Source organism: Neolamprologus multifasciatus, chromosome 12, assembly GCF_963576455.1.
Source record: "Neolamprologus multifasciatus chromosome 12, fNeoMul1.2, whole genome shotgun sequence".
Classification (NCBI taxonomy): domain Eukaryota; kingdom Metazoa; phylum Chordata; class Actinopteri; order Cichliformes; family Cichlidae; genus Neolamprologus; species Neolamprologus multifasciatus.
The window spans coordinates 4,491,407-4,516,926 of record NC_140450.1 but is presented as its reverse complement, the minus strand read 5'-3'; the positions used below and the strand labels follow the sequence as shown (position 1 = coordinate 4,516,926).

Genomic DNA, 25,520 nt, shown 5'->3' with positions numbered 1-25,520 from the left:
TAACTAATCAGTTAACTGGCTAGTCTGCTGATTACATAATGAAGAAGACAAGAGGTATGAACCTGCTAAAAAAATTTAAATGCTCAAATTAAATATAAAAACAATATCTGAGCGCGTACAGCAGCTGTTCAGGTGAATGTAATTTATCTTCTGCGCTGCAGATCAGCAACAGTGTCCTGATAACTGCAGCTGAAAGCATCATGTGCTCCCGAGGGCCGACACTAAAGTGAAAAACACTTTGGTGACACCTGTAAACACAGACTGCTGTTGGGGTGGAGTTAGAGGGTGATGGCACTCTTCCAAATGTTCAGTAAGCATTGTTTTATCTTAAGGTTCAAGGTCAAAGTTTGAGAACAGAGAATCATAAAGGATCTGAAGACTTCAGTTGAAGTGGATCAGTGTAGTAATGGCAAAGGAGCGAAAGAGGAGAAAAGGATGGAGAGAAGCACTGGGTGTGAAAAGAGGAGAGATTAGAGGGGTGATGAACTTAAAAGCTGAGAGAAAGATGAATAGAACAGGAAAAACATAAGAGGTGAGGAAAAATCCAAGGGGAGGAACATTTATGGGGAAGATAAAAACGAGGAGAGGGGAAACAGGAAACAGGAGTAGGAGAGGAGCAAAACAGAGGTGAAATTCAGAGAGAAGAATCTAAAATGAACGGTGGAAAAGAGGGAAAAGGAGAACTTTAGGACTGAAAAGGGAAAGCGATATAATTAAGAAAGGAACTGAAATAAAAGTGGAAATGAGAGAGAAACTAATTAAAGGAGACACAGGGGGACAGAGAAGAAGGATAGGTGGAGAAAAGTTGAAGGAGGTGAAGAAGGGAAAGAAGGAATTGATAGCAGAGGGGAGGAAACGGGAGGAGAAAATGGAGTGTGGAGGAGGAGGTGAGGATTGAGAGAAGATTTACAATGAAAAAGATGAGAAAGAAGAGCTTGTAAAAAAAGAAGAAGAAGAAAGAGGACTGGGTGAGGAGGAGACAAACTGCCTCTCTTCTGTCTTCTTCCTCCTCTTACTTTTTAAATTCAGCAAGATGAAGTATTTACCTGTGAAATAAACGCTCAGCGACTCCGGCAGGCCTGTTGGGGTTAAACAAAGAAAGGAGTTACAGCCAGGAAGTGATAAAAGTAAAAAACATGATTCATGCAGAGGTGACGGTGCGCTTCACTAAAGAGAAAAGCCCATACTGTATAAACTCAGAGGCAATGAGGATGATTTACTGATGCAAAGCTTCCACTGGAGCTCCATAAACCCAGATTAAGAAAATAAAAGTATGCTTTGATCTCGGATTATGGAAGATCTTTTTAAACGGAGGTCTGTGCTTCTGGAAACATCTTGGCGTCCTCTGATTTTTTTCGAAATGCTAAAACTCTGCTCTTCCTTGTCCAACCCATCCACCTCTTCAAATACTAACCATGCAAGGCTAATTTTAAAGCTTTGCAAGAATAAATGTGATCACGAGTGGCAATAAAAGACAGAAACACTAAAGACTCAAACTTTAATAATGATTAACATGTAATACTGTAATATAAATGTTCAGTTAGGACCATTTGTTTTGGGACAAGCAATCAATATGTGATTGAAGTTTGAGGGGTTTAACAATTTTTACACACAGTCTCCCATTTTCAGAAGCTCAGATGTAATTAGACAAACTATTAAAGCCACGTAAGTCTTTAAAAGCTGTTAGGATATCTGTTTTTACATCTAACAGTTAGCCAGTGTAGACGAGGTCCACTCTGAGTGGGGGCAAAGTCACAATTTATAACAAATAGGTGTAATATAATTAGAGATTAAAGTCTCAAATTAATGACCAGAAAGTGGACTGTCATGATGGGTTTTAAAGACATGATTTTAGCCCAGAGTGACCATTTTATTAAAAGCATCCAGGTGAAAAGGAGGAGATGATGGAAGAATCCAGCTTTGGTAGAGAGTTGTTTTTTTAAAACAAATCAAAAAACACTCAGACTTGACACTGACTGTTTACTGATAGCACCTGTGTGACCCTCAGGCTCTGATACGACGTGTGGATGCTGCTAACGGCAAATGATTATTGAACCTTGGTGCAAATGCTGTCTGTCAGTGGATAAGACTATTCAAACCCTTTATTTTAGTTGCAAGCTTCGTGTTTACAACATGAGCATTCGGTTTACTTACAAAGCTCTATAATGTAGTGATAGACAAACAACAACAAACTGAACCAGTGAAGTGAGACTTATTATATTTCATATATTAAATATTAAAGTGCAATGAGTGCTGTGCGCTTTTAATAAACAGCACAGTGAGTGACAGTGGACGCCACTGAGATTAGATAAACTTCAGCTCTTGTGTTATAAAGCTGAGATCACTCCTTCAAAGTACTTGTAGCGGGCAAAGTTTAAAATAACTCATGTCAGCTGCTTGACATGAATTATGTTTGATTTTTCAGGAAAACTAATCGACAGATAGTTTAAACAAAAACAATCAAAGAGGTAAAACAGCGTAATTCAGTGACAGGTCTCTGAATTAAGTACATCTGGCTGATCTGGTGCATAAAGGAGCTGGAGGTGAAGTGTGAGTAGCATCTTACCGGTGAAGGAGTACTGGTAGAGCTCCTGGAGGTGTGATGGAGCCTGCGGTGGTCTGTAGATGATCTTGCCGTTATTCACATCAGCCTGAGTGAAATGTTGCACGTGTGTGTATGGCCTGTCCCGATGCTCGATGGTCCCTGGAAACAAAAAATCAGCACATGATGAGATTTTGTTTGAGCGTGTAGCAAGTGAAACAGTACAGAGAGCTGACCGGGTCACTAAAGATGCTGAGAATAAGGCTGGAAGTAAGATTAATAAAACATTAATAAAGGAAATAAAGAAATGCAGGATGTGAGGTCACAGGGGCTGAGCAAAGATGTTGTGACGTCCCTCTCCCCAGTTCATCTCTGCCAGCGCCTCTCAGAGGACACTGAGATGTTCCCAAGCCTGTGTTCTCGCCCCGGGGTCTCCTCCCAGCCGGACATGCCCCAAATACCTCAGATACGAGGTACCCAGGAGGTTTTTGCACATTGGAGTCTGAGGCAACATTTAAACACGAATATCACAAAAACTATTAAAGATAAAAGCCTTAAATTTAAAGAAAAAAAAAGCTAGTTAGAGTGAATGACTTTACCAGCCTTTAGAGTTCTTGGCAAGATTATAGTTCAGTGTTAGAAATGTGCCAATTTCTATTTCATCAGTCTTATTAAAGATATATTTTGGGGAAAGGAAAAGGAAAAATGGCAGATAGAGGAGGGACAATAAAGAGCAGTGGGTCAGAGTCCAGCCCATATGATCATCTGCTCAACCAGTGCGCTAAACTGTCTTATAAGACTTTGTTAGAAGACTGTTAGCTACCTTGTAGAAAGGAAAGCTGCATGCCCTGCTTTAATTGAAACAATAAGGATGCTAATTTCTCCCAAACAGCTCTTCCCTCTGAAAATATTTGGTGAAATCCTTTAACTTCCAACTTTATTCTTACAGAAAACAGGAAACTTCAAACGTATTTTGACCAATATACTATCATTTAACTAAAAAGAACTAAAACTTTAAGGGTTTTTTAAAAACAAACCTAAAAAAAATCATGAAAAATATTCCCACAAAAACAGAAGTTTTCCTCCTCCTTCCGTTTGGCTCCGTTCAAAAAGTCTACACACAAATTTATCAGCCCATTAGCTGATGAATATGACCCATTGTAAATCGCTTTTCTCTTTCATTAGACAGAGAGCTGAAAATGATGCAGCACTCTGACAGATGGTCCAGCGATGAAATGAATGTCTGAACGGCACATTAAATTCTGTAAAAATGAAAGCAATGCTCATCCTTATACACGGAAAGACGATAATGAAATTACTTTGGAGGGCGGCGACGCTACTGACGCAGACTTGGAAGCAGAAGGTTGGTAGTTTCTGCGACTCCAAGCTGGGAAAAGCCAAACTCTTGAGCCAGTCATTACAGTTAAGTGCTCTGCAGAACATGATCCCCCTTCCTAAACTTTGTAGTCTCACTTTATTTCATTATACACTAATAAAATGTAACAAGATGCACTTTATATGGTCTTTATTAGCATGGGAACAAACACAGTTGTGGCCTCATAAGGCTCCTTACACATAAATTATGATCTAATATACTAAAATATACAACACTTGTGCTGTAACACACTAAATTACATCTGGATTATCCTTTAAAATAGTGAGTTAAACACTGAGGTTGGTGGGTAACACATTCGATAAGCCTTTACACAGCTGGTTCACTTGGTGAAACTGAAATGAGGCCACATGTGACCACAGATCCAGGTGTGATATAAATGATACGGCTGCAGTACGAGTCTGTGTTGATGTACTGGTCCATGCATGCTGCAACGCTCGCCTACTGTTGTGAGCTGGGAACAAAACCAAGATTGCTGGTAGAGATCAGAGCTGCTGCTCCACATCGAAAACAGCCAGCTGAGGTGGTTCAGGTGGTCCAGCCTCTTGGATGAGGTGCTTCAGGCAACGGAGAGATTGCATCTCTCAGCTGGCTGGATATCCCCCCGAGCAGCTAGAGGAGGTGCCTGGTGAGAGGGAGGTGCTTTCACTGCTATCCCTGCAAACTGATCCGGATAATTGGCAGAAAATGGGATTGGAAGGATGCCACTATCCAAAGCTAAAACCACTCTAGGGAAAATGACTTTCTTGGAGACTAATTTGGACACATTACAAGAGAAGTGTGTCGTAACATGATGTGCATGTACTTTGTTCCTCTTTTCCTCGTTATTAAACACAACATGAAATAAAGGTCAACATTTTAAAGGGATATTTTGGGTGACAAGTCTTAAAAAAACATGATCAGTCGTACTTTTTAACCTACTTCTTTGATCAAACGACAAATTAACCGTGTGATAAACAAACATGGATGTGATGTCCTGATAGCTTCCCTAGAGTAACTTCCACTGAGCACTACGAGGTCTCAACCTGCAGGAAAGTAACGTTTTCCTCTAACGAGGTACAAATAACTCTGTAACAAGACTCATGCATTATGTACCCATAATAAAATGTAACAACATTTCAACTCCTCAGCAAACAAGAGATTAACAAGAAGTAATGCCTTACTCAGAAAGAACAAGACAAGTCTGCAGTGCTCTGTTATCCTCTAATACCAAAAGATATGACTGTACTTAGTCCTCATTTTAGATAATGTAAGACTTCCAGACAAGTATAAAACTCCTGTTCTCTGCACCTATTTGCACATCTCAGGTAAAAACTCTGAGCCTTGGTGCTTCCTCTCATGATTTTCTGTAGTTTTCTGTCCATTTTCACAGCTGCTTTACATTTTTGGTTTATTCTCATCAATACTAATTTCATCTTTTGTGGTTTTGGTCATCACATTTCTGTTTTGCAGGCTCGTGTTTTGATTCATTGTTATTCTAGTATTCTGAGCATTAGTGTGCCTGGATTATGAAGTTCTGCTTCATGTGTTGGAGTAGTTGTGAATTCTTCAATTTCTGCATTCTCCCCCTCAGTTCGTTCGTTTGTATTTCAGTGTCTTTTTGTTTCAGTTGGGGTCGTAGCTCTCTTCCTGTTTTATTCGGACAGCTAGTTTCCTCTTGTGTTGATTTGGGTTTTCATTCGTGTCCTGATTGTTTGTGCCTGTGTCTCATTCCCCAGCTGTGGTTATCACTAATCAGCCTTCTGTGTGCATACACAGTCCAGGCTTCCCAGCATGCTTTGCTAAGGAACCCTTTACTCTGTGTCTCTGTGCATTTCACGTGTGTTTGGTTATGTTTTTGCAGCCTCGGTAAATTGGCTCATTTTCTGTGACACATAATTTGGTCTAATCATGTCTAATTTTGATATGACAGCACTACCATGTGGATTATGTGTCTGACCAAAATTTGGCTGTAAGGTGTCTATCTATTTTTCCACAGATGTTCTGGATGCAAAGAGTTTTCCAGTTTTATAACAACCCCCCAACAACAGGAAGAAACTTTTGCCTCATTGCACCGCTCCATCCCACCAAATTGTGGATTCACAGCACCCGACTTGTGACTGTTTAAGTGATAATTAATGAGGAACAGTATAACTTCTTGACACTTTAACTTCTCCCTCTCCAGCTCTGAGCTGAAAATCAAACATTAACTCAGAAACCTACCCACTGTATCTAGTTATAAGGCTCCTACCCCCTGACAGGAGTTAGATTTTAATCCTTTTAATCTTTTCCACATTATGAGGGAAAAGCTGCACGAGTGTGTGTGTGTGTGTGTGTGTGTGGCTGACCTTGTCCCGATGGTAGAGGTTTGGTGATACTGTAGATGAGCTTCTCGCTGGGAGTCTCAGAGTCGACGAAGGACAGCGCTGAAGGTGTTATCTCTGTCACCTGATCCTCCAGAGCCTACACACACACACACACACACACGTTAAGGTGAGAAACGAGGTAAACATAAGCTTCTATATCCTCTATTTCTAGGAGAAGGAGTCTCTTTAGGATCGAAAGCATTTCACCAAAACTAAAAAAGTTGTAAGATGCAAGAACAAACTTTTGGCTGCTCCCTTTTCACAGTGAAACTCAAAAATGTGCCAAAACAAACCCACTAATACAGCATAATGTCACCAAAGCCACTTCACAATTTAAAAAACCCAAATTATTCAGATCAATACTTAAAAAACGAATTGTAATTGTAACTAATTGTTGTGTGACTAACAGGACAACCTGGGTGTGTGTAGTCATTTTGGTGACACTGCACTCTATTATCATCTCTCACCCCAACCGGTCGCAGCAGATGGCCCCGCCCCTCCCTGAGCCTGGTTCTGCCGGAGGTTTCTTCCTGTTAAAAGGGAGTTTTTCCTTCCCACTGTCGCCAAAGTGCTGCTCATAGGGGGTCATATGTTGGGTTTTTCTCTGTATCTATGAAGCGCCTTGAGGCGACTTTTGTTGTGATTTGGCGCAATATAAATAAAATTGAATTGAATTGAATATTAGTGGGAATTCTTGGACTAATTTGTAAGTTTCTTCTTATAAATTTGTGTTTTTCTCTCCTCATAAATAAAATCAATCTTAAATATTGATGTTACGTTTTTTTGGATTTGCACTTTATAGATATTCCCCACATGCTCGTCTCACACCCTGATGGAGGACTCCATCGTGGACTTACACCAACTCGCCACAATGAAAGCGAGTTGGTGATTTGATGTTGTGGCTGAAATAATGTGTTGTGTTGTGCTGTTGGTGTTTAGAAATGATTTGTATGATTTATTGGTCCCAGAAGTTGAAACATGTGAATTCATTTCCATTTATCATAAATCCTTTTTTCTCATAAATTCATTTTCTCAACCTCACTGTGATCTTTTCTCTTGTAAATTTATGAGCTCCTGTCTTTAAAATTTCTGAAGTTTTCTCTTACAAATGTACAAGAAAAAAACTCACATATTATGAGTTTTATTCTCTTAAACGTCCTGTCATTTTTCCCCTCACAAATTTATTACTTTAATCTCAAAATCTGAAGGTTTTTTCTCCCCAGACCACTTACATTTTCTTATTACCTTCAAAAGCTCTAATACGCCGTCCGAGTCGCTAATTATTGCAGCCACTCTAATGTCTCCTTTTTTAATCAACGCTGTGTCGAGTACGAGACTTTATAAATTAACTTTACACAGTCGAGTTTTAAACATGGATTTTGCTGAATTATCTCCACAGTCAACATTTCTGTAGCTGAATGTACATCCAATGAACAATATACAGCAGACTGCACATTTATTTATGTATAAATTCTTTCTGATTGGTCAGATGGTGACCTCTCTGCCCTCTGCTGTCAGCATTATAAACCTTTGGTGCTACCTGGTCAAGGTCACTGTTAAAAGTCCGCTTGTTCACTGTAACTGTTTTAGACTACGTTACCCATGATGCACCTCGGTATCTGTACTTCCGGTTGGGAATGTGTTCAGCGCAGTTCTGCACAGATGAGAGGTGTGTCAGAGGAGTAACGTATTTACTTGCGAAGCGTGATCGGCAATCAGTGCAAACATATCTTACAGTCACTCAGCTCAGTGGAATGAGAAACAGATTTCAGGGTGAAAGGTCACCAGTCTCTCTGGTCGCTAAGCATCTTCTCATAAGTTTCTTAATCTTCTCAAAAGCAACATTTTTGGGGGGTTTGTTTAACAGGAAAACATACAGAAAGGATGTCAGGGCGATGTCTGAGGACGTGCTGCTGACAGTAACGTGACTTTGACTTCGGATCTGTTTTTTACTTCAGACTAGAAACCAAAAAGATCAACTGATGGTTATTCACAGTCAAAACTATTGCTGAGTTTTCACAAATAATCATGTAGTTTAGTGAAAAATAAGGAAAAATGTATTTTACTGTGTTACAGCAGCCAAAACAGTGAACAATAAAATAAAGTGGCTTAAGAGGTGAAAATCTAAATGTGACATTTTCATGTAAAAAGCTGAATATAATACAAATAATGGGTCTACAGAGTAAATAAAAAAAAGAATGTGCATTATAGTAGCTGTATAACTGACAATAACAACATCATCTGTTGTTGAAGCCATTGTTTTCTAAGACTTTCATACAGCATGTCATGGCTTCCATCATGGTGTCTTTTTGCGTGTTTTTCCTCTCACCGTGATCTGTAGGTCGCAGTCGGGGGCCAGCTGTGGGAATCCTGGGATCTGAGGCATGACTCCTATGGTGAAGGTCTGAGCATCGCTCTGAACGACTGGTTCTGCCTCTGTGGAAACCTGCACAGACAAACAGGTACACAGCCTCCTATATGAGAGCCGCATCTTCAACAAACTCCATCCACCTCAGCATCCTTAGCTCCTCTGCTCACTGTAAGGCTTGAAGCCTTAAGTCTCAATCTGCAGCGTACCAGCTGAAAAAATGTCTTGTTTTTCCACTGCAAAGGCATATTATAATTAATTTCTGAGTGACACAGCTGATGATATACTCCTGAGAACCACCAGAAGTAAGACACAACCGCTTTGATGAAAACAAGCTGCAGTCTAATAACTGAACAGGAACATAAAGTGAGCCTGGCATCAGGCTGCACTGCAGGAACGAGCCACAGAGACTCAGTGTGCTTCTTTTCATAAATCACTGCCTACACCGTGAGAATATTAAAAAAGAGACGTCGATCTGAGTAAAATTCAGCTCGTGTTTTCGTTTTTCTTTCAGCATTGGAGGAGTTATTACTCTGAAGCCACACCACTGCTGTTTGCTCCTAAACGATGTTCTGAAATCCACACTAAACGTGTTTCAAGACTTTTAAAAAAGGACGCAGATGGAGCCTTTGAGGGATTTTGTTAAGGAGCATGTTGCTCTTTGTGTTGACAGCAGTGGACAGCTGTTCTGTTTCTCAACATATGCTTCAGGCTGATGTGTCTGTGAAGTAAAAACTTAAAGTAATCACTTGCAAATTAAAAATAATTTGTCATCTCTCTTACTGAACAACTGTGGAAATGTCACCTCACGTGCAGTTACTGTTTGTGTTGCAAGGAAAATATTCAGTGGGTAAAATAATAACTTGGAATAACACCCGTGTATCACACACTTTATAAAACAGTCAAAGAAGCCAGAAACGAAATCTGAGGGAAAATCCTGAAATGCTGAAGATGGTGGTCGTTCCACGTCTGAGAGCCAATCAGCAGCTGAACCAGGAAACACAGGAGCCAATCATGTTGTTGCATTGATGAATACAAACTTTAGAACTTCAGGCTAAAGATCTGGTTTAGGATGTGTGATGTCAGAGATATTTACTCTGTGGTGTAGTAAGTGTACTTGTGATTACATTTGCACTTATTTGACTTTTGTATAAAAGATTGTTCGGCTAAGCAAAATGAAAAGTGGTTCAGCATTATTGTCTGTGTTTTAGTGATTTTGTTTCTGCGTTTGCATTTTAGTTCTAAAGAGATATTTGATGTTTGTTTAATATGTTATATGGTAACATTTTAATCTATGCTTTGGTGATTTTGCATCCTTGGGTTTTATTTAATGTCATATATCTACAGTGTTGGGGAGTAACGGAATTTACGTATCAGCGTTACGTGTGTAAAATACAAAAAATGATTAACTGTATTCCGTTACAGTTACCGTTTAACAGGTGAAAATTAGAATACAGTTACTTTGTTGAAATAAATGGATTACACGGCAGGCTTGTCCTGTTTCACACGTTAAGCTATCCCCTCTCTATTTTTGGTAATTCCACGGATTGCCGGTCCGGAAACCCAATGGACCTTTATATATTTATAAATATATCTATATCTCAATATATATATGCCATGAACATGTCAGGTACTGCATGTACTGGACTTCCTCTCATGTCCACTTAAGGCTGGCTCCCATATTAAATGTTCAAACTGACAGTGGAATGAAACAGTTGTAGACGCTGCTCACCTGGTTGAGAACAGATAACCCACATGCTCAAAGCGTGCAAAGGCCTGATGCTCGAGTCTTCCCTGGACCATTTTCTGTGCGTCATTCCCCCTGACTCTCTCTCTCTCTCTCTAATATCCTTTCAAAACTAAAGGTCATCCATATGAAAACTGGAGTTAGAGGCTTGGCCACTTTGATTGATGCTCGAGTCGCTGTTGCTAAACTTTTTGAATTATTTAAATTATATTACAGCTCACTGTGTTGAACTCTGTCCCTTACTTTTGGTACTTAATTACAGTACTTTATGTATAAGTATCTGTGTCTTTGTTAGTCAGTTCAGTCTATAACCTTTGACCTCTCTGCGTGTTTGTGAAGCAGCTGATCGTTTTAATTAGAATTTAAGATTATACTAATTGAATTGCTAAATAGAGAAAGATGATAATTGTCTCTGTGTTCTTCACTGGAACGAAACCAGATTTGAAATTTAGCTCTCTTCCTGTCTGCTGACGCAACACTTTTGAAAACTTTTAAGCGAATGCACTGTTGTCTTACTCGAGCCCTCTAACGTATGTAGCCATAAATAGTTTAGTCCCCTGATAGACATGCAGAGGCAGAAGCCTTGGCTGTTCATTCTAAAAGCCAATTTCTGTCCCCACTTACTTATTCCGCTGCAGCTTGTTCCTGTCACATCAGTGGCATTTGCAGGAAGGAAAGTTCAAGAACCTGTAGTCAACTTTGTCAGTCAGAAGTAATGTAGGAGCAGCATGAAGCCTGGAGTCAGCGGCACCAATCACAAGTAATGTGTTGTCATGAAAGGCAGTGTTGAGTCAGCTGGATTTATTGAAGCTGGCGCTGCTGCAGAAAATTATTGATCATGTTGATTTGCTTCAACATAAAAAGACATACCCTATTTTATAATCTTCATAAGGTTTAAAATCCAATCCATGAGACTTCCAAAGAAAGATTCAGCAGCTTTATTGCTGCCAGAAAACTGCAGGACTGCTACACGTTAAATGTAAGACTTCTGAGACCTTTTAATACCACTTTAAATAAAATTTAGGACCACCATCCAACGGGAATACACATCAAAACATCAATATGGACAAAAAAAGTTAAAAGAGAACGGTAAGGTAAGCAGGGTGTTTTGCAGGATTTTTCTAAGTGGAGTGGGTCATGAAAGAAAATTAATTAATTATTTTTTTTCCCATAGTGTAGGGTTGTAAGATTGCCTAACACATGAAAGGTCTCCGGTTTGTATTATTATAGGATCTTTACCTTACACTATAGAACGTCTTGAGGTGACTGTTGTTGTGATTTGGTGCTATTTAAATTGAATGAAATTGAAAAGTCTGAAAATGCCAAATAAACGCTTTCTGTTTGAAAGCGTGCCTCTGAGGCAACAATTTTATTGTTCATGTCAATATTGTAGTTAAGTGAACACAAAAATCCAAGTTCCCAGAACTCTGGATCTTAATAAAGTGTTGTAGTTGGGAAGAACTATGACCCCAGTGCAAACAGGCAGACTTGAAGCTTAAAACAACCTTTCATTAAAGGTGTAAAAAATTCATGGAACACAAGGGACTAAGATCATGGCAGCAGGCAAACAGTTTGATGTGACCAAGGGTTAACGAGAGATAAGGGCTATAAACACACTAAGAGTAATTAGGGAGGTTAGACAAGCCAAGTGAGCACAACTAAAACTCAAAGGAGAACAAGACTGAGGGAAATAAAACTGGACACTGAACACATGAAGCAGGAATTACCAAAATAAAACGGGAAATAAATATTGAAGCAAGAACTCAGCATATGAATTTGACAGAAGGAAAACCATGAAGACGGAGGGCACAGACAGGAAACACTAGGAAGTCTATCAAACCAAGGTCATCAGTAACTAAAGATTAAAGACACCAATACTAGGCCATAGAAAACCAATATTAGAGGAGCAAAACAAGAAGAAAACACGGCACAAGAGCACATGGGAAGACAAAATATTTGAAATAAAGTGAAAATTGGCATTGATAAAATCAGGAATGTCTTGCAGGCTCATTTGTAGCTTCACATGAAATTGGCAGATTTACTGTTACAGTTTCTCTTTATTTGTTTTATTTTATTGTAACTTTAGTCTGAGAGTTAAAATTGATTTTCCACAACCTGGTTCTCATCAGTCAACATCTTCTAGTATAATGTAGTTCTAATAATTACCATTTTCTTAAAACATGCACTTTCCTTGCGTTTTATTCACATATTGTCTTAAACCTTTTCGTTTTATACAAAAGAAAAAGATGATGTAAAAGAAAAACGAATTTCCCCTCTCTGCTCAGCATACAATAATGACAAGCGCTTTAACCTCTGTCCTTTAGATTGAGTATTTCGGGTGATGGATGTGGATGAGTCTCTCTGCATGAGTCATTTCACAATTTCTCCACATCCTCACATTAAAAACTAATTCAGCCCGTGTGACTGTTTCTCAAAATCAAAGGATTTGTCCTTATTGAACATGACTTTTAACTTTCCCTGAGAATAATTAAATGGTGACTCAGTGGCTCCGCATTGAATTTAAACATACAATTGAGCAATCATTCAAGTGTGAAATATGGACAAGTTACTGTCCTTCAGTCCCGAGACTTGTTCCTTATGTTTGTCCTTAAATTTGAGCTGAATTTGGAAAAATGCGTTGAAATTTGCATGACTTCAAATGGCCTCTGATTATAACTGATTTATAATCCTGTACTGTGCATGAGACAGGGCTACTGGGACCTCACCTGGAGCCAGATCCGGGGTATGGCTTCAGGGTGAGGGTTTAGTGGCAGGGCTTTAGCCCACAGGGCCCAGATGGGCTTCTGTCAGTCCAGCACCCACAGGACGGGGCGTAGACATTCAGTGCAGGCAGTTCGATCCCTGGTTTCTGAAACTGTGTGTATCTGTGTATGTATTTAGTTTATGCAACAACTATTGACTGTACTGTAGAAAAGTGTGTACTGCTGCACTCATATTTTCATATTTTCCTGCTTAAAGATAAATAACTTGTCAATAAAGCTTTTAAATTGTTTTTGGAGCTGTCTACTTACTGTGGTTGTAACATAGCTGTCTGTTATCTTCCCATTAACAAACCTGATAAGCCGCTTAAGACACTCCTCAGCTTCCAAACAACAACATAAAAGTCAAGCATGAGAGAAAAAAGTTGCAGGGCACAGATCCCGATCCCTCTGGTTTGAACGTGGTTTATGATTTATGTGCAGAATGCTGCTGAGCACCCTCCGTTCTGCTGCAGAGCCCAGACTTGCAGAACCAAAGTGAATTTCAAATCAGACCATTCCAAGAAGGCATCGCATGCTTTTGATAAAAATCCAGAGGAGGACAATAACACCACCCTGACAAGCCGTCAAGTTTAATCGTTACCTTTAACAAACCGCACCGATGACGGGTTTCGCTTCTCTATGTCACGTCTTCACCACTTCCCGGAGAAATGATGAGACACTTTCTCGAATTTAATTTGAATTGAGCACTGTGTAAATTGAAATGCATCTACTCTGATGGATGAAGCCAAAATGTGAGGGGTTGGACGGAGTGTAAGGGATGATTAGATGTAGCTACAAGCTTTTGGCTGCCTCTTTTGTTTTTCTAATGGAGGTGATGTGAAGCAGAGGCTGGCGTGAAAACACTCTAACCGCGGTGTGATGAATGCGCAATTGGTTTTAGAGCAATTGTCTTGAATTTGAAAACAATTTCAGTGTAATTTGGTGTCATTAACGCTAATCGAGATAGACCACTATGGGTGGATTTTAAGTGCCTATGCTTCACACGGAAAGTTTGAACAGAGGGGGAAGAAATCTGCAGTGAAAAAACTGGAACGAGGAAAGAGAGAAACAAACCAGGAGGCATAAATCCAGCCAAAACGCCGGCTGCATTAACAGACACTAAACCAGTAGTGGAGTGTTTGGTGCATAAAACAAATGCTGAATGATAAGCAGGCTGTACTTTCTCAAATAAAAAGCAAAGAACATTTTTATAGCATCCTATAAACCACACAGTCTCAAACGGTTACAAGAATAAAGATGAGAAGAGCAGAGGCGGTAAGTGGTGAAAGACGAGCTGGAGGGAGAGATGTTGGAAAGGTTGGAGACTTTTGGTTTCCAAAGGAGAGAAGAGATAAACACAGAAACACAACAGAGAACAAGGCCACAAAAGAAAAATATTACAAGAAAAATGTGGCAAAATGTGTGCCTGTCATCATCTCCATTTCTTATTTCTTATCCCCCTGAAGTTTCATCTCACGGCGCAGTTCGTATTCATTTTCTTTTATCGGGTTTTGGAAAATATTGATACCTTGGAGTGGTATTAGCACAAAGTCAGTGGAAAAAATATCTCAACCCCCGCAGTTCAGTTCAAAAATAATCCCTATTTGCCTTAAACTGGGTTCGGTGCAGCAACTCAGCTGCTTTATACAGTCCTCTAAGCCAGCTTTCTTCTGAGTGGCTACCCTACACAAACAGAAGGTTTGAATGACAGATGGGTGGGTCTTATGCCTGAGATGACCACATTATTATCCACTCTGGCTTACATAATATGACCTTACCATCTAAAATTTTAGTCATGTTCAACATAAATATCCAGAAAATAATGAAAGTCACATTTTATGTGTTATAAACGTGTAAATATGTTTTGTTGTTACTTTGTATTAATCATGTTTTTAATGCATCTGCATATGTTTACTTAAAGTTCAATCAATCAATCAATCAAAGCTTTATTCGCCACATGCAGGTTGCCCTGCAGTGAAATGGGACCCCCCCCCCGACCTTACACACACATTACATGGGGATACAAGTTGGAGATTGGTAGCATTACAGAAAAACACTGAAATGTACACTACAATGGGAAAGTACAAGAGGAAAAAAAGAGACCTCTACTCATGCTGTGCTTCCATGGTAGGACAGCACGAGAACAGGAAACAAAAAAACTCCTCTGCACAAAAAGCACATAAATGTCCACAGCACAACTTTGTGAAAGACATGACAAGCCACAGGATTGGGTGGGGGGTGAGGAGTAATCCGAAGCGAACACAGCAGCCGCCCTGCACAGCGCTACCATTCCAGCGCGGCACATAGACCCGCCGTGTTCCCCCGCAGGAAACAAGCATCGAAGGCGTTTGAAAAGGGAGGGGCATGAATGTGTGCTTATCAGTGTAAGTGTATGTGTGTGTGTGTCCATAGTTCAGCTGAGACAGTGTCCTTCGCCCTGCCAGGCTAAGTAAACAGTCTTCCAGCCAACCCAGGTGGCCTTGCATAGAATGGGAAGGAACAGACTCAACACAGTCGTTATCAGGGTGTTGTTTTTCGGCTCCAGCCTCGAGACCGCCGCTGGCGCCAAAGGGGTATCCGCATGAAGTGATGATGCTTTTTACTTTAGTGCGAACAGCTCATATGAATTCCAAAGCAGTTCTACAGTCCAACACTGGTCTCTCAATCTCCCGTTGGAGAGCCGCGAGCCTCGCCATACTTGCGTTCTGTGATGTTGTCATTTCTTGTGCTCAAGGAGCCGATTTCTGAGAACTCACGGCAGTGTGCCTCCCCGAGATGTCATCCAATTTGCGCCCAGAGATGTTATTCCGAGCTAGCCCTTCCGAGATGTATCCAGTCGGCAGTCAGAGATCTTATTCTGAGTATTCACAGCAGCCGTAGCCTCTCCAAGATCTTATCCGTGCTGACTCAATGAGCCCATTTTGAGAAACTCACGCCTCTCTCTCTTAATTCTTTGATAAGTCAGGGCCAAGCCAGCTCCGATCAGCCAGAACCCTGTTACCATGGTTCCGAATAGGTAGATATCTTCAGCACTCAGGCTCACCCAAGCCCAGACTTCTCGTTGAGAAAGGGGTGTCAATTGCATTTAGGGACCAGTTGATCCAATCCATAATACCTCTTTTCGGTTTTAGAGAACAGACTGTGAGAGAATGTTCCAGGGAAAAGTAATAAAAAACACGAGACTAGACAAGGACATGAGGAGCTAAGCAGGGAAGATAAGGGAGAGGAGAAAAAGTGCGACCGCCTTCGCTGAGAGCCAAATGAAGAATTCCATCAAGTTTTGACACTTGATGGTTTTGCTTTGCAACGACTTCATAATAAAAGACAAAATTTGTGATGGTTCGAGTTGGTTTTCTGTTCACTTTCTGCTGGATAATGCAGCTTTCTTTGTTTCAGTTTTGTATACAAAACAATAAGACACTGTGGATAGAGCTTTAATAGAGCTGTATGCTCTCCCTGCAGCAGTTAGAGGTTTTGTCCTTTAATCTGTCACCTGTATAAATGTTTCATGCTTTAAACTCAAACATAATCTTTTCATCTCAGCTGCCAGGAGCCAAAACAAAGGCATGTGTGAAACTGTTCCTCTGTGGACAGGGTGCATCAGCACTGACCTGGAACAGGAAGGAGTCCCCGCTGCTGCCGGTGCCAAAGTGGCGGTACCAGACCGCACCGTCGTTCACGTCTTGCTGCGTGAAGGAAGTCGTTGCTGTAAAGCTGCGGTCGTCTGTTAGCGAGGGAAGCCAACCCTCTGGGGGGCCGTCAGCCGGCATGGACACCAGCAACACCTCACCTGGATGGAGAAGGTGAGTAAGATGTTATATTTACCTTAAAAGCAAAATTAGAGCTGACATTTATGTTTAGTAAAGTTTAGAAATTAAATTTGAAATTAATTATGTACTAACTGTAGAAAAATCTACAATATTAGAATCATTCAGCAGATAAAACAGCTTGTTTGGAAATATTAAAGGAAAGTGTCACTGAGTGTTAAGGTACCATATTTGGGTTGGCCCTCTGAGGGGAGGATGCTGTAGACAATGTTATCAGTGCTGACTCCTTTGAAGTCTGTCTGCAGGTACTTTTTATCAAGTCGCACCATGCCTCCCTCTTTCACCCAGGTCACTGGGATGGACAGCATGTGAGGAGAGTCTCCAGGCTGAAAGTAACAAACACACACACATCAAATTAATCAAAATGAATTTCAAATAGTTTAACATTATCTCTGTGGGGAACATTAAAGCCCAGAGAAGACATTTCCATGTACTCTAATTTATATTTGTTGCTTTACTTCAGTTCTGGGACATCCTCACACGTCCTCTGAAACCAAATGCGCTGGTAAATACAATAAATTGAGTCCGAGCTTCTGTTCGGGTTCATCCCACATGTTATTTCTGTCATTTCTGGATTTCTTTATTCGAGTGGTGTTTATTTATCTTAATTTAATGATGATAATGATTTCAGGTTAATGACGATTATATTTATTCACTAAATTCCACTTTTACACCACCTTTATTCTCTCTACGGCTTGGACACGAACCATCTAATATTTGCTTATAGCTCGATTAATTGAATTAAACAACAAAATCTATTGGAGCTCTCAACAGAAACTATTCCAACTTATTTCTGAACGATTTCTTTCACCATGTTCATATTCAAAGTCATGTCTACAACAAGCTCATTTTTTACCCGTTATGTTTCTCTGTCTGTGTTCTCCATAATAGATGTTCAAGCTGACTGAAATCATTAAATTAGTATCTGCACTTCTACATTTGGTACGCTCTGTTGAGACCTTGATGTTGACATGTCCTTCAAAGTAAAAGTTTATTTACAGTTTAGGAAGTATCCACCAACTAACTGTTACACTTAAGGTGTCACCAACCCAGGTGTTTTCATTTGTTGCTGTTAGCATCGTCCAGTAAGAGTTTTAATGCAAAGGTAGAAATGAATGCTTTGGTAAAGTGGTCAGTCAATAATCTCCTCGTCTCAGGCTTTTAGTAACACTAACTTGTATTTTGTTCAAATGGATTACCAGTGAGGTTAATTTACAATTTTAAGGTGACGACTGAACTGGGCTCCCAGTTTGGAGTTGCTATGGTAACCAAAAGCATGCATAAATGGGAAGCATAAAACGGGGACGGCAACAATAAAACATCGCATCAAAAGGAGAATCTTTTTTGGAGGCTTGCAAAGCAGCTTGCAGCCGAGCAGGAACTATAAACAGGCTTAAGAAGCTTAATTAGTGCAACTTACATATTCAGCATATCTGTGAAGCTGATTGTGGGCTGAACACTACGCTCAGAGGATGATAAACCTGTGCTTTTATGAGTTGTCTTACTGCTTCTGTAAATTTCTGTTTGTAACTCAAAATTTTGGAAGGACAACATCCATCCATCATTTCTAACGACCATCTAATGGTGGATTTCTCCAGAACACTGTAAGATTGAAAACACAGTTATGGGGGATCCAATTCCACTCACCATAAATAAATGAAATACATTATCTGCTGATTACCACTGAAATCTTCACAGACGCCAGGTATTTACTGGAGGTCTTATGTAGAGATGGCACGATACCACTTTTTTATGTCCGATACCGATACCGATATCATAAATTTGGATATCTGCCGATACCGATATGAATCCGATATAGTGTTTTTTAATCAATAAAACGTTTTTTTTAATATCTTGCTGCATTTTGTATAAGTTCATACTCAAGTTTAAATAAATAACAACACTAAAGCTATTCTGTTATACCTGTATGTAAAAAATACACTGCGCCCAAAATATTTCATAGTTCAGCAAAACTGATCAAACTAATAACCTTAAACCTGCTCCATCCTCCCTATTCTGGTATTTTAAAGAGTACTTAGCAGAAATATTAAACAACCTAACTAATAGGGTTGCAAACTCCCAGCAAAAAAAAATAGGGAACCACTCTCCACCTCATGATGCTTAATCGATGTAATCAAATTTAATTTGATGCAGGGGGAAAATGCACAAAAATAAATTATTTTTCAAGAATAATTAAATAGATTCAACATCTTTCTTCAACAGAATTGCAGACTGCACAGATGGTTCCCAAAGGAAAAAGTACTATAGCTTACTAGGGTATATTAGACTTAACAGTTACTATATACAGTAATGGACTTCTATATATTTTACATCAGATTAAAACTTTGGGTGTAAGATTCAGATAATTATTTATTAAAAGCTCGACATTTTAAATGAGAATAAGAAAGAAAAGTATGTCTTTGTGCCCCCTTTTCCCTGTTCATGCCCTATCGGCCCTCCTGGCTAAACTTTGCTAGATCCGCCCCTGCACAGTTACCAGCAGTCAGCTAAGTAGAAAAAGATCCTGGTGTAGAAAGTAATATTAAATAAATTCTAACAACAGCTTATCAAGGTTAAACGTGCTGCTGTTGTTCAGCCGCTGGTTTCCTCTTTCTGGTGAGAAGTGGGCCAAAAACTAAGAAGAGAGACGGACTCGCGACAGAAAAGCCGATCAGCTGATCATTGATCAGTTTCACGATTGAAGTAGCAGCAGGAGAGAGAGAGAGAGAGAGAGAGAGAGAGAGAGAGATGCAGTCTCTCCATAAGCTTTACAAACATTCAGAGATGAACTTACACACTTCCTTTACTTCTCTCTGGGAAAACTTCCTCGGAGATGAAATGCTGGTTTGCTAGCAGGCTACAAATACACACAGCCGCTCTATCACGTGATGCACACTGCTGCGACGTGCTACGTTGTGTAGCAAGTTTTGTGAGGTGCTTTTTTGATATTTAATGGATCGGATTACATTTTTTATTTCTCGCCGATATCCGATCCAGTAATTTGGGTCAGTATCGGACCGATACCGATACGTAATATCGGATCGGTCCATCTCTAGTCTTATGTAAACCTTTAAACAGGTGCAGCGGCATCACGTTCGTTTACATTAAATTAGCTTTCAGACAGTAAACTATACGATATGAGAAGTGTCAGTAAACTTTCATCCTCAGATGCAGCTCGATGCCAGTCTCGCTTTACTGTTTGGCTTCTTTTAATCCACATCTGTGCTGAAATCAAGTTTGTGAGCCTTTCATGAAGCTGTCTGCCAGCTTCAGCATCGCCTGAGCAGTGAGTCTACCCTGAGCTCCACCGATCAGAAATGAAGTGTAACAAAAAAACTCAATATGTGCTTTCTTTGTTTGAGAAGTTTCAGCTCAACTTCAGAATCAGACTTATTTTTGTGATGATTTATTGATCCACGACAGAGTTCCCCCTCCAGGAGAACAAAGAGCAGGATTAGCTACAGAGAGCACACAGAGTTGGTGGATGAGTCAATACCGCCTGAGGGCATTTCAACAAAGACAATTCCTGCTGTCGGGGAGGTTTTGAAACTAGACCTCTTGCTCACTGTGTCATGCTGCTGTCTAAATAAAAACAGATATGACACACTTCTCGGATGTCTAGAAAAGATAGACATCATGGCTATACGTTAACATAAGCAATAAATTATGCATTAGCTTATAAGGTTTATATTTATAGACATTTCCTGCACAGTACAGGCGTTTATGGGTCAAATTCTACAAGTAATTTTACATTATTTTCAGCTGAGGAGGCAAAACTATGCTTTCTCACATACATTAATAAAATCACACTACATATAATATTAAATACTATAGCTACACTGTAAAAAATACTTATAAAAGTATGGTACAGCGTGTCATTTATAAAGTGTGAAATGCATTGTGGGAGAAAGAACTAAAAATGGTGGGAAAAGTTAAAGAGAAAGCAGAAGAAAAATGCATAATCTGGATAATCTGGTACTATTAGGGTGAGGGGTACTTGGATCTCAGAGAGTTAAACAGTCACATTACTTCAGTATCGGGTTTATTTTAGGAAGTTTAGAGGTTTTTCTTAGGCTTTAATCACAACAAACACACACACACACACCTGGCTATTTACTGCAGGGGATAATCAGCATATCAGTGGCATAAACACTGTAGCAGTAGGTCGTAATGCATTACAAGAGTGCACACAGGTGTGCGACGCTGAATGTGCGCTGCACACGTGGGTGTCTGTGTTCGAAGATAACAACCTGCTGACCATCTGTGGCTCCTCTGCCTGCCGCCTGCTTGATCCAAATCACATTATTTTAGTGTGGCAGCAGAAGGCGAAGAATCACAGATCAGGAAGAGAAAACACATAAGTCAGTACGGCAGGCTGTTAGCTCACAGCCCACATCATCCACGAGATTATCAAACTCTCAGGCTGAACATCAAGGTCTCTCAAGGACATTCATACCCAGAAGCAGCACGCTTTTCAAAATAAAACCGATCAAAGGTACCTGTTTGGAATCATTGCTAATATTCCCAGATGTCTAACGTTCTCTAACCTGCAGCTGCACTCCAGGTTGTAAATTTCCCATTTTTTCTTGGATAATACACAAATCTAATTAGTTTTTTTCCATGTGAGATTTGTGTAGCCTCATTAGGTAGACAGACAATCTAATCTCTTTCAGACAGGTGCAAAGAAAATGACATGCTCATGGAAGTTTCATTGCTTTTGACCTCTGGGAGTAAAGAAATTAGATTTATGTAGCATAATTCACAAACTGACAAAGTACAGAGAAGGTGAAATACTGAGAAAACACCTGAGAGGATGAACTAAACAAACAGGTTTTAAAGTAGGTTAGAGACCGACCTCCATAGTCAGGATCTACTCATTAATCTGCTCATTAAACTTACTGACTCATTGTCTCTGGGGGTAAGTGGGCTGTTATTTAGTTCTGGAAATGATGCCAAATCAAGATTAAACTGCAATTCCAAATAACCAGCATAAATAAAGACATTTGAGGTTTGATACCTGAAACATGGACTGCTCTAATAGGCTGCATTAACTGCATTAACACACTGACAGGGTTTTCTCACAAACAGATTTTTCGAACTCACCATTCGGGTGTTAGCCAGTAATAAAACAGCATTAGTTTTACAGCAGGAAGTTTTGTTTTCACATCCTTCACTGAAACACATTAAACATTTCTGTCTGTCTGTTAATTAAAATTAGCAGTTAATTATTAATGATGCAAAATAAGTGACTGCACAAACATTCCCCCGCTTTGAGTCACATCCAATCATCACGGAGCCTTTATGGATGGGGCTCAGATGGGCTTGCACATCTGGACAGCACAATATGACTAGACTCGTCTTTTCAAAACTGCTGAAGCTCTGTGAGGTTTCAGGTCTGGGCTTTGACTCGGCCACCTTGAAACATTCATTTTTGACCTTAAAGCATTTTTGTGTAGCTTTTGCTGGTCATTTTATGTCACTGTTCTCGTGCAAATTACGTGCGAGTACTGAAATGCAAGTACTCGTACTCGTTTCCAAAAAAGTGGTATCGGTGCATCCCTAGTCTAGTGTCAATTATATCGTCAGTTATATCGTTATCGCAAATTTTCAAATGTATATCGTGATAAATATTTTTGATCATATCCCCCTGCTCTGATGCAGAATCTCTCCTATTTTGGCTGCTGAAGGTTTTAACTCCTTTAGAGGTGTCTTGGTGTCCCCAGCTTGTCTCCTTCTAGGCAGATTTACACATGTTCCATTCTCCTTTCGTTTCATAATGACAGATATAGCTGAACTCCAGGCGGTCCTCCGTGACTCTGAAACGTTTTTTTCTCCATCCCTTGACTTTCACTTTTCAGTAACCTTTTCTCTGAGTTGCCTGGAGTGTTCTTTTGTCTTAAAGATGTAACTGTAGCCATGAATATCTAATGATTTTCAAGCCGATGTCCACATCAGTAATTGTAGCAACAACTGGTTGAGCCTTGGTTGAATTCTGCCGGGTGCCATATGGACGCTCATCCAACACGAAGGTAAACAGAACATATGAAGTAGAGCTGTGCACACAGTGGAACCATAGACTCGATATAAAACTTGGTCGTAGCCACCGGGATGGCATCTTGGTCATTTCAAACCAGACGTGATCATCAATGTTGGACATGACTGATAATCTGAGGGATAAATAACTTACAAAATTAAGATCATTGTTCACAGGTTCATTATACGGGCCATCAAGCACCAAGTAAAATCCTTTAACTTTACACACAAATACACACTGTTCACCTGTTTAGTGTGTTTTACACTGACATGTTTGCAGGAAGGAGACACCATAGGCTGAAATTTGGAAGCTGCTTATTAATGAAACTCTATAGGGACTCTTTACACAGGACTCTGCATGCCTGTCACAACACAGAGTACAAGAGTAATATCAGGTGAACTGGCACAAAATGCCCACATTTTGATGGATAAATTGCATATATAGAGGGAAAGGTCTGGCCATGAGACAATATGAAAGCCATTTTTTCTTCAAATAATCTCCAGGCTTACAAAAATGAGAACACTCAATGTTTTACAAAACTTACACTGACTGTGGCACTAAGCCCAAAGCTTTGTGACCCGTTTAAAGTTTGAATGATGCCTCTGCAATAAGGTATGGCAGAGGAGGCCGAGTTTTTCACTCTCGGAAATGAGTTTATTTATTCCAGTGAAGTTTTCCGAGGTACTTTTAATAAATCTCAGAAAAAAGTGATGAAAAAAATTATGAAAAAAGTCATCGCCAGATTTAGGTGCATGTTGTGATATAAATTTTGCGGCAGTCCTCTCAAAGTTTTCAGACTAGTTTAATGCAGAAAATATTACAAAGACAACAAAGTTTACACTGTGCATTAGGGCTGCCACAAACGATTATTTTGATAGTCGACTAGTCCGATTATTTTTGTGATTAGTCAACTAATCAGATCCTGCATCGATTGGACGTAAAAGTACAGCTTATTGCACCAGCAGCATCTGCTCTTATATAACTATCATTAGCTTACAGCTTTAAGTGTTTAAGGTATGTGCTAACTAAAAATAAAGACAAGATGATAGTTGATTAAATTTTAATGAAATTTGCAGATTGTTTCGGTGAAGTTTAATAAACTCCTTGCTATCTAAAATATAACAGGACACCAGAGTATATTCTTGAGCATCTCACACTTCTGATAATCAGCTGTCTGCTTGACGTTTATTCAGCGTGTAAAAACTATAACTTTAATCTCAGCCAAACCGATTTACTCAGGAACAAATACAATACTAAAAAAAGCCAAACAATAACATTTTTAAGTTATCTAAGTGACTTATATATGTTTAACCTGAGTAGCGAAAGTGGGTTTGAAAACGATTTGCCAGGAGTCCGGTGTTCTCACGGCTCTAGTGAGCCTAGCCCCCGGCTAGCTATCGAGCTAGTGGGTAACAGACGTCTCCGAAAACGTCGGAGCGCTTTTGAAAATATGTGGTGTCTTGATAAACTGAGCAGATATTTGATGTTTACACAGCTACATTCTCGCCTGAAAATATGTTAAATGTTTATTTTGTGACCCAGAAAGAATAATAAGAGTAATATTAAAACCAACTAGCTGCCGCCATTGTTGGAGACTGAGCTGGGCTGTGCTATGAATTCTGCGACACAGCTTCTTCTTCTTCTTCTTCTTCGGGGTTTAACGGCAGCTGGCATCCTTGTACATGCAGTGCTGCCATCTTCTGTTCCAGTCTGTTATTACACTCTTAAATCCTACTACTTATTCCTGCATCTTTTGTGATCTTACAAAGCTTCAAACGACGCGTCGACTATTAAATCAGTCGTTGACGATTTTGATAGTCAACGTAATCGTGACTAGTCGACTAATCGTGGCAGCCCTACTGTGCATCAATTCCTTTTTATAGTCACACCCAAGTACAACAAGACCAAATCCTTAATTTCTTAACACTTACATTGAAAATCATCCCACATGTATATGGGGTGATTTCTTTTTTTCGTCCCCAGGCTGTACTTGGAAACATAGTCTCAGCTTTTAACTGACTACCAGTCTTTTTGTTTCTATAGCTGAGACCTTAAAGATTTACCACAACATGCCAACGTCCCATATATGACAGCAAGTCACGTCATGCCTCATATTTTAACACAACCTTCTTATTTTGTCGCAGAGTCATTATTTATTTTGACTTTTGTGACGTTTGGCTTTGTCTTTCTCCTCACGTCTAAAGAAATTGAGTAAACTAAATAAAATAAGGATGTTTCTTATGCCTTTAAGGGGTTGAATATTCAGTCTTGTTCCCCATGCTAATACGGCATGCATCAGACGAACAACTTTGCTACAACAAAAGAACAAAACAGTTTTGTCAACAACATTTTTTATCCCCAGCCACAGTATTCACAAGGACAGATGCAGAAACAGTGCATAATCCGAGACCTTTAAAGGACTTTGAGCCCGGAGGTCTGAGATGGACCGTAAACAAGCTTTTGGCCACAATCCACAAAAACAGAAATAAATGACTTTCCACA

General features: G+C 39.8%; 1 protein-coding gene across 6 annotated transcripts in view; it reads right to left on the bottom strand.

Moving 5' to 3' along the window:
* Positions 1 to 25,520, bottom strand: part of fras1 (Fraser extracellular matrix complex subunit 1) — a 352,607-nt gene that overhangs the window by 81,845 nt on the left and 245,242 nt on the right. For all 6 annotated transcript variants that reach the window (XM_085180995.1, XM_085180996.1, XM_085180998.1 and 3 more), the window contains 6 exons: positions 17,151 to 17,310; positions 16,769 to 16,947; positions 8,610 to 8,726; positions 6,263 to 6,377; positions 2,567 to 2,704; positions 1,047 to 1,079 (listed from right to left, as the gene is read on the bottom strand). In XM_085180995.1, coding sequence (XP_085037121.1) covers positions 1,047 to 1,079; positions 2,567 to 2,704; positions 6,263 to 6,377; positions 8,610 to 8,726; positions 16,769 to 16,947; positions 17,151 to 17,310 — 742 coding nt within the window. The remainder of the gene's footprint in view (positions 1 to 1,046; positions 1,080 to 2,566; positions 2,705 to 6,262; positions 6,378 to 8,609; positions 8,727 to 16,768; positions 16,948 to 17,150; positions 17,311 to 25,520) is intronic.